This window comes from Oncorhynchus masou, chromosome 32 (genome assembly GCF_036934945.1).
Source record: "Oncorhynchus masou masou isolate Uvic2021 chromosome 32, UVic_Omas_1.1, whole genome shotgun sequence".
Lineage (NCBI taxonomy): Eukaryota > Metazoa > Chordata > Actinopteri > Salmoniformes > Salmonidae > Oncorhynchus > Oncorhynchus masou.
The window spans coordinates 44,539,773-44,549,711 of NC_088243.1; the positions used below are offsets into that span (position 1 = coordinate 44,539,773).

At 44.7% G+C, this 9,939-nt stretch overlaps 1 protein-coding gene across 3 annotated transcripts in view; it reads right to left on the reverse strand.

Annotated features, from left to right (window-relative positions):
• LOC135526118 (echinoderm microtubule-associated protein-like 1) overlaps positions 1-8,745 on the reverse strand; it is an 80,638-nt gene extending 71,893 nt beyond the window's left edge. For all 3 annotated transcript variants that reach the window (XM_064954233.1, XM_064954232.1, XM_064954231.1), the window contains exon 1: positions 8,130-8,745. In XM_064954233.1, coding sequence (XP_064810305.1) covers positions 8,130-8,304 — 175 coding nt within the window. In that variant the 5' untranslated portion in view covers positions 8,305-8,745. The remainder of the gene's footprint in view (positions 1-8,129) is intronic.
• Between the last annotated feature and the right edge of the window lie 1,194 nt (positions 8,746-9,939).

A 9,939-nucleotide genomic window follows, 5' to 3' on the forward strand; every position in this document is an offset into this window, starting at 1 on the left:
CAAAAATATAAATGCAACATTGTCACGCCCTGATCTGTTTCACCTGTTCTTGTGATTGCCCCCACCCCCTCCATGTGTCGCTTGATTTCCCAAGTGTATTTATCCCTGTGTTTCCTGTCTCTCTGTGCCAGTTTGTCTTGTATGTCCAAGTCAACCAGTCTGGTTTCCCCCATGCGCGTGCCTTTTTGCTTCACTTTTTGCTAGTCCTCCCAGTTTTGACCATTGCCTGTTTCTGGACTTTTTACGGAATGCCTGGTTCGGAAACGCGAAGGAGATGAGTGGAAGACAGCCTTTACTACAGCCAGTGGAAATTATGAATGTAATGAATACCAGGTCATGCCGTTTGGACTCACCAACGCCCCCCTCTGTTTTTCAGGCTCCGGTAAACGATGTGCTCCGGGACATGCTGAACCGTTTCATGTTCATTTACCTGGACGACAACCTGTTTTGTTTCCCGGTTCTTCATGTCAGACAAGTCCTTCAGCGTCTGCTGGAGAACCAATTGTTTGTGAAGGCCGAGAAATGTGAGTTTCACCGCTCAATAATCTCCTTTCTGGGATATGCCATTGCTGATGGAAATGCTCAAATGGATCAGGACAAAGTGAAAGCGGTGGTTGAGTGGCCTATGCCTACATCCAGGGTGCAGTTGCAACGTTTCCTGGGGTTTGCTAATTTCTACCGCCGTTTCATTTTTGGCTACAGCACTCTGGCGGTCACCCTCTCGGCACTCACCTCTCCCAAAGTACATGGTCTCCAGGGGTTGACAAAGCCTTCGTGGATCTGAAATATTTCACCACAACATCCATCCTCGTCCATCCGTATCCATCCCGTCAATTTGTGGTAGCGGTTGATGCTTCTGTTGGCGCAGGGGCCATTCTGCCCCAGCGATTCACCCCCTTTGCCATTGACGTCATTTCCGGTCACAACTTGCAGACTTGTTTACGTGTTGCTGTGCGTTTTGTTGCCAACCTATTTTGCTACCTGACAACTTTACGGTTTTTACTTTTTAATTACCATTTATATTTTGGTTTTTTTCCCTCAACATTTTCATTCCAGACGCTTTATCTGGACACGGTTCGTCAGGACCTCCAACAGCCGAAGCTAAGTAGTAACAATAACATGATGCCTTCTAATTACTCACATACATATACAATATACAATATACAGGAGAATGATCGCCTTCCGGCGAGGATAGCTGTGCTTCAAGCCCAGCTTCAGACGCAATCGTTAGTTAAGGGTAATTTCAGTGTAGGAAAGGATGAAACAGCGTCTGTGCCACCAGTAAGTACAGATAGTAATATAAATCCCCTGGCACAGACCCCGCAGCCGGACAACTTTCTCACGGTTTCTGGAGGAAATGCTGTAGGAATGCTCAACCGGTGTCGCTCATTCAGCCGACAAACTTTCAACCGGTTTTCCCCATTAGTATTTATGCTGCAGTAGTTTATGTGTCGGGGGGCTAGGGTCAGTTTGTTATATCTGGAGTACTTCTCCTGTCCTATTCGGTGTCCTGTGTGAATTTAAGCGTGCTCTCTCTAATTCTCTCTTTCTCTCTCTCATAGGACCAGAGCCCTAGGACTATGCCTCAGGACTACCTGACATGATGACTCCTTGCTGTCCCCAGTCCACCTGGCCGTGCTGCAGCTCCAGTTTCAACTGTTCTGCCTTATTATTATTCGACCATGCTGGTCATTTATGAACATTTGAACATCTTGGCCATGTTCGGTTATAATCTCCACCCGGCACAGCCAGAAGAGGACTGGCCACCCCACATAGCCTGGTTCCTCTCTAGGTTTCTTCCTAGGTTTTGGCCTTTCTAGGGAGTTTTTCCTAGCCACTGTGCTTCTACACCTGCATTGCTTGCTGTTTGGGGTTTTAGGCTGGGTTTCTGTACAGCACTTTGAGATATCAGCTGATGTACGAAGGGCTATATAAATACATTTGATTTGATCTGCACAGGACCAGAAGCTCCATCCTTGTGCCATCCTGTCTCATCGTCTCAGTCCGGCTGAGAGGAACTATGACGTTGGCAACAGCGAACTCCTGGATGTCAAGTTGTCACTGGAGGAGTGTGGGGATTGGCTGGAAGGAGCAGAACAGCCCTTCGTGGTCTGGACAGACCATAGAAATTTGGAATATCTCCTTACAGCCTTAACTCCAGGCAGGCGAGGCGGCCTTTATTGTTCACCAGATTCAACTTCACCATTTCCTACTGCCCAGGGTCCAAAAATGTGAAGCCGGACGCCCTCTCCCACATATACAGTTCCTCTGCCAAACCCTCGGTCTACGAAACCATTCTCCCTACCTCATGCCTTGCTTCTTTAGTGGATTGGGGTATTGAAAACTTAGTTCGAAAGACCCAACGTTCCCACCCTGAACCTGAAGGGGCTGATCCGGCTAACCGGTTATTTGTTCCTAACTCAGTCCAGTCCTGGAATGGGCTCATTCCTCAAGGCTGACCTGTCATCCAGGTTCCCGTCGTAGCATAGCCGTCATCCGACAATGTTTCTGGTGACCCACAATGGTTCCTGATGTCTCTGCCTACGTCACCGCGTGCACAGTGTGTGCACAGAATAAGACTCCATGGCAAGCTCCTTCTGGCCTCCTTCAGCAACTACCTGTCCCTCATCGTCCCTGGTCCCATATCTCTCTGGACTTTGTCACTGGGCTTCCTCCATCTGATGGCAACACTGTCATTCTGACAGTAGTGGATCATTTCTCCATGGCCGCCCATTTCATCCCTCTCCCCAAACTAAACTCTGCCAAGGAGACGGCCCAGCTTATGGTGCGGCACGTCTTCCGGATCCATGGACTCCCGGTGTACATGGTCTCCGACCGGGGTACTCAGTTCTTGTCTCAGTTCTGGAAGGCATTCTGTACCCTTATTGAGTGGTCGGCCAGCCTGTCCTCCAGATTTTATCCCCAATTCAACGGCCAGCCATCCAGGATCTAGAAAGCACCCTGAGATGCCTGGTCTCAACCAACACCACTACCTGGAGCCGACAACTGGTCTGGGTGGAGTATGCCCAGACACCCGTCCCTGTTCAGCCACAGGACTCTCTCCTTTTGAGTGCTCTTTGGGGTATCAACATCCACTCTTCCCGGAACAATAGCAGGAGGTTAGCGTGTCCTCAGCCCAGATGTTTTTACACCGCTGTCAACGTACCTAGAGAAGAGCCAGGGTGGCAATTCTCAAGACCAACTCCAGGTATCGTCAACAAGTGGACTGTCATCAGACCCCAGCTTCAGCTACTGCATTGGGCAGAGGGTATGGCTTTCCACTAGGGACCTGATTGTTTTTCCCGTGCTCGTGTCTTTTCTCTTTTTTGCTAGTCCTTCCGGTTTTGACCCTTGCCTGTTTCTGGACTCTGTACCTGCTTGCCTTGACCTCGAGTCTGCCTGCCACTCTGTAACTCCTGGACTCTGAAATTGTTTTGACCTTTTGCCTGTCCATGACCATTCTCTTGCCTACCCCTTTTTGGATCAATAAACATTTAAAGACTCCAACCATCTCCCTTCTGTGTGTGCATCGGGGTCTCACCTTGTGCCCTGATAAATATGTCAAGTGTTCGTCCCATGTTTCATGAGCTGAAACATAAGATACCAGAAATGTTCCATATGCACAAAAAGCTTCTTTCTCTCAAATTGTGTGCACAAATTGTCATGAGTATGCAGAATTGTGTTCAGATCCTTGCGACATTGGGCCGGCATTTTTATGCTGAAACATGAGGTGATGGCAGCGTCTGAATGGCATGACAATGGGGCTCAGGATCTTATCACGGTATCTGCCATTGATAAAATGTGTTCATTGCCTATACCATAACCCCACCGCCACCATGGGGCACTCTGTTCACAACGTTCACATCAGCATACCGCTCGCCCACACGACACCATCTGCCATCTGCCGGATACAGTTGAAACCGGGATTCATCTGTGAATAGCACACTTCTCCAGCATGTCAGTGGCCATCGAAGGTGAGCATTTGCCCACTGAAGTCGGTTACAACGCCAAACTGCAGTCAAGTCAAGACCCCGGTGAGGACGACAAGCATGCATATGAGCTTCCCTGAGATGTTTTATGACATTTAGTGCAGAATTTTTCGGCTTTGCAAACCCACAGTTTCATCAGCTGTCCAGGTGATTGGTCTCAGATGATCCCGCAGGTGAAGAAGCCGCATGTGGAAGTCCTGGGCTGGCATGGTTACACCTGGTCTGCGGTTGTGAGGCCGGTTGGACCAACTCCCAAATTCTCTAAAATGACGCTGCAGGTATGGTAGAGAAATTAACATAAAATTATCTGGCAACAGCTCTGGTGGACATTCCTGCAGTCAGCATGCCAGTTGCACACCCCTCAACTTGAGACGGCTATGGCATTGTGAAATACAACTGCACATTTTAGAGTGGTCCTTTATTGTCCCCAGCACAAGGTGCACATATGCCACACCTATCAGGGTGGATGGATTATCTTGGCAAAGGAGAAATGCTCTCTAACAGGGATAAAAACAAATTTGTGCACAAAATTTGACAAATAGATTTTTTGTGCATGTGGAAACTTTCTTGGATTTTATTTTCACAATATATTAATCATGTATTGAACTGCATCCATCTATTCAGCCAACAATGCCTTACTATTCAGCCAACAATGCCTTACTTGGAATCTTAAAGTTGCTTTTGCAGCATAAACTAGGAATTTGATATTTTTGACTCAAATGTGTCTGTTTGAACTACTTTGCAGATATGAAACAAACTGTCAGTTCCACTGTTTATGCTTTGTATTCTACAACAGAAACAACAGCATGAACATTAACGGTGATCTCTTATCTCCGAAGAGGAGAAAGGGGGTTAGATAAGTTGGCAGAGGAGTGCAGCATGACGGTGCCACAACAGCCCAAACTGCCTCTGAATATCTCTGCATTCAAGAGAGAAAATGACTTTTATCATTCAGTGTAGTCTGGCTTCAACTTAGCAAACAGAGAAAACAAATCACATGAAGTCAGAAAGAGAGCCCAATGCAACTAAAGGGAATCAATGGCCAACCTTAAATTTGATCAGCAGTGATGAGTTATTTTACCCACAGAACTGCAATACTCGCTTCAACAATAAAAAGCGGTCCTTCAGTCTTTTAATGTGGTAAGGATATTTAGTGTGAAATATATGCAACGGTTATAAATGAGGCCCCAAGGTCTCTGGCAAGGTTACTCATCACAAGAGTGTGGTCACTGAGTAGGATCAGTGTTGTTGGATTAGTCAACATTACTCCAACATGGAGAGGCCAACAAAACAGGAATTTTTGGAAATCAAAAATCTGTAGAAATGTCAGAGAGCACATTTGAGTACAGGTCATAATTCCTTGACTGTGGGCAGGCATGGGCTGACCTGACCTGGCCCAACCTTTTGTCTGTTTTTGTTGGTTTGTTGGTAACGTGAGCAGGACTTAAACCCTAATCCCTTTGCATGTGCTTCCATTAATGGCTTTACAGAAACCAAAGAGGAGAGGGAACCGTGTCACACTGTTTGTGTGCCAACTACCAATCTCTTGGTGACATTGGTGATGTGGCGGGTAGTGCCAGCACTGCAGGCCCTAGAGGAGAGGGGGTGTAGGGAAGTGATAAGGATGTCTGGTTAAATCTGAAGGGTGAAATAGTGAATTCTCTGGATTGACCACCTTGTTTTGATTCATAATCTATTGATCAGTCATAACAACACTAAGTGAATACAACAAGATCATCCACTGTCCGTATTAAGTCAGACACCTAGCGATAGGGGCAGTAAAAAAACCCACCTTTAATCAATTCTTCATTAAAGGCACTCTTCTAAAGATGCAACTCCCTGATAATTGGACTAGTAGGCTACTAATGTGGATAATTTCCCTTACTAGCCGATCTCCTCGGGACAAAAGCATGCTTTTCCAGTTTGCTGAGTCGCTGACCCAGTCTCCCCTGCCATTAGTCTGGTTGGCTGATCACTAACACATGAAGCGTTCAAGAACAAATGACATCACTTTTACAGGCAGAGCTACAGCTGGCCAACACACCATTGGGTGATTTCAGAGCCTCCAGACTACACACTCACACAATTAAGTTGTATGTTGGAACAATGAGGTCCTCTCGCTTGATATGAACCAAGCCCCTCAGTCAGTATGACAGTCTTAGTCATTCTAGTGAGAGAACATTTGAAAATCCCTGGCAAGAGTCACAACAGATTGGCGTGTTTCGTCCTTTGGCTTGTAAGTGCTAACCGGACTTTCTGATTGTAATAACAAACAGATTAAGGCAGTGATTTGAAGCACTCACTGGCCTTTCGCTTGCACAGAAAAGTCATTAACCTCTACATAATTAGAAAATGTCAACCATGTCAGACTAGGGCATGCATGTAGGTGCCAATTGGGGGACTTCAGAACACCCAGAGACTTTAGTCAATATTTTTATGTTTGACAACACAGTGGGAAAAAGGATTTTGTCTTGACCCTTGCACGAATTTGACCCAATACTCCTGTATGTGTGTGAATCCTTCAATTAAACACCCTTGAGGTTGACAGCAATTAAACAATATGACATGTTGCAGTAGCCTTTTTTCTTTCTTTAAATTACAGTGTCATTCGTAACACTCTAAAAGGTCAACTCATCCTTGGAGAATGAAGCTTTATTTATTTTTTATCCAACCTGACATTCAGCCTACACCTGTTTTTCAGATAATCCAACATGCCTGAGTGAATGTCTGTGACATCATTGACATTATCAGCATGTCTGCACACCACACAGCACACCACACAGTATTAGTTCATGTTCAGGACATCACTTTGTAAATGTCATTGATTTTCTTATTTCCCAACCATGGTAATTAAGTTTTAAACTGCCAACCTTCTGTAACTCACTAATCAGCCACATCGTTAGACAATTTGAGTATTCTCTTTGTTTTGCTCCAGGGTACAGATCTAGGATTAGTTGGGAAAACTCAAAACTGGCCCAAGATCAGCGTCTCACCCTACTTCCTTTGGCTCAGCAGAGCTATAAATAAGTGTCAGACAGTGTTTCCTGTATCTGAGCAGACATCAGGCTTTGTTGATAATAGATTGATTAGTTGTGACAAAGTGATGTGTCACGCTGCACCTTCACTCACTCCACTAATAACCTGCAACCCCAACTCCACTTCCACTTCCACCCTTCAGCCTTTTAAACCCTTTTCTGCAGTCAAATGTCCAAATTGCCCTCTAGTGGCATCATAGGTGGAATGTTATTAATATTCCTCATAATTTTATCATTTATAAACATTACATTTTTTACGCATAAAATCTGATGTTTCTATTTCAAACGGTTTTGTTATAGTTCAGTCTTCTGTGATGTATATAAAATGTAATATTGTGATGCAACTCAAAATTGAATACATTTCAACTCTATATCTGACATGGTACAGGTGTCTTCTTTTATTTAAGCCAATAACCATGTGTCTGAGGTGTGTACTTTTGTTTCAAAGTAGATTTGATTAAGAGGACCAAGAAACACTCTGTGTGACCCTGATTTAGCCCACTGCTGTAAAAAGGTTAAATCACACTTGAACTATCCACTAGATACGGATGACAATCAGCACACCAGGGAGAAGACTCTGTGGCTCACTCAGAAGAGCATGGTGCATACAACACCAATGGTTGTGGGTTTGATTCCCTCTGGGGCCACCCATATGTACAACGGAAGTTGCTTTGGATAAAAGCATTTGCTAAATGGCATATTATTATTAGGCACAATGCTTCATAAGAACACAACAGCCACAGAGACATTCAACTGAGATTCTTGGCAGAAACATTTCCTCAGGAGGTTTTGAAAGACAAATCTCTGCATCTCTGCATGGTTAAACTCAACATTTGAATATTGTTCCCTGCTATGTCTAAATTAGGGTCATGTAGCTTATAGCCTACGATCCCATCTGTGTCTGTCACATAAGATTGCATCTTTACAGCACAAAGGATAAACTTTCACTTTCATCAAGTCCAGCTTGAGCTCCAAAATAGCCTCATGCCTACATGCAACAGCCCTGCCGGCAGGGACTACCTTTTTGGTGTTAAGTTTAACCAGGCAGTGGTGACATGTCATGTCAAGCACACATAATGATAACCAGGGATGAGGATGAGTTTACCGTTACAGAACTGCAGCAGCGAAGATGTGTCATAGAGGCTGCTGTAGCTGGAAAACCCGTCCTCCATTCTGGACTTCCACCGCGCTCCTCCACTCACTCCTCTCTTGTTCCCTCTCACCTCCCTTAAATCCCTGTTACTTTCGCTTGCTTGCCACCACCGAGGATCTTCCTCCATTAAACATCGAGTTTTCTCGTGTCAGGCTGCCAGTGTCAGTTACCATGGCAACCCATTCACTGTGAACTCAGACTCTCTTCTCTTCTTTGAATGGTCCCAAGGAGTAAACTCAAAAGACCCGGAGTATTTCAAAACACAAAAAACCTGGAGTATTTGAAAACACTTTCCTGCTCTTCTTCTTTTTGCTCCCTATTTTCTCTATTCACTCTTCTCTTCTTCCCTCAGTCTCTTCGGTGGCAGCTGTGTGGTGTTAAACCGTGTGCTGATCTCCAGAGGAAAAACAGCTTTGAAAGACTGGAGCTGTAAGTGGAGGGCTGGCAGCAGCGACTGTGTGTGTGTGTGCATGTGAGAGAGAGAGAGAAAGAGGGGGGGGCGATAGAGAGAGAGAGAGAAATAGAGCGACAGCGCGTGTGTGAGTGTTTGGATAATACCTTGGACAGCCTTCCCCGGCCCCAGACTTTCACTAACTGTGGACAAGGACAGAGGGGGTTGGGCCTCTTTCAAAAGACAGATCATCCCCCTTGCCGAGAGAGAGAGAGAGAGAGAGAGAGAGAGAGGCTCTGATCACCAGGAAGAGAATAAGGGGAATAGAAGGGTCACAAGGAAGAAAAAAAGATTGCAGCTGGTGGAATGGGATTATATATTGATATAGTCACCATATTATTGTTCAGCTCTTCTGGCATGCTGCCAGAAATCTTTTTGTGACAATAATAATCCCAAAGAGCCACTGATATGAGAGAAACCACACAGAAATTAATAAATATATATAGAATAAAGCTCTTTCTCAGTCTCAAAGAGAGGAGAGGAATCCAAGAGAAGAGAGGAATCAATCCATTCAGGAGAAAAATAATAGAGAGAGGGAACACAGAAGAGATTAGAGGGATGCTGAGACGAGCAAAGAAAATGGGTTTCTGTTGCAGAACAGTGAGCCATCATCCTACATAACTATAGCTGTACATACCTTTTTCCTACTTATACTGTATATTGTCCATACTGTCTATACAAACCACATTTATATCAGCACTCTGACATTGCTCGTTCTGATATTGCTCATTCTGATATTACTTAATCTCTTGTTTCTTATTTTGTTCTTGGGATTATTTGTGTATTATTATTGTACTGTTAGATATTTACTGCACTTCTAGAGCTAGACACAAAAGCAATTCACTGCACTTGCCTTAACATCTGTGTACACAGCAAATAAACTTTGATTTGATTTGACCCAGTCTACCAGTCAACACTTCAACAACTTCACATATGATGTAGAACAAACATGCCCCTCTAACAAGCAGAACATTGAATAATGTCAACCCTATTCAAGACAAGTTTATCTGCAACATTTGGCCCTGAAGTCAGACTTGGACCACAAAGTCACAAAACAATGCGACATCACATTTTCCCACTCTATCATCCCAAGAAGCTAAACAAGATGCTAAACGAGGTTGAGCACAATCAGTGTTGAAGCGAAACATTATTATTCTCAGCCTTATCTGTCTTAAAGCAGACAGTGTAATCATCAAAGAAGACGAAGAGGGGGAGAGGGAGGGAGGGAGGGAAAAACTGCCTCTTCATTTTGACTGGGGGTTTTCAGCAGCCATCAAATAAATGATAGAAGAGGATGAGAAGGAGAGAAAT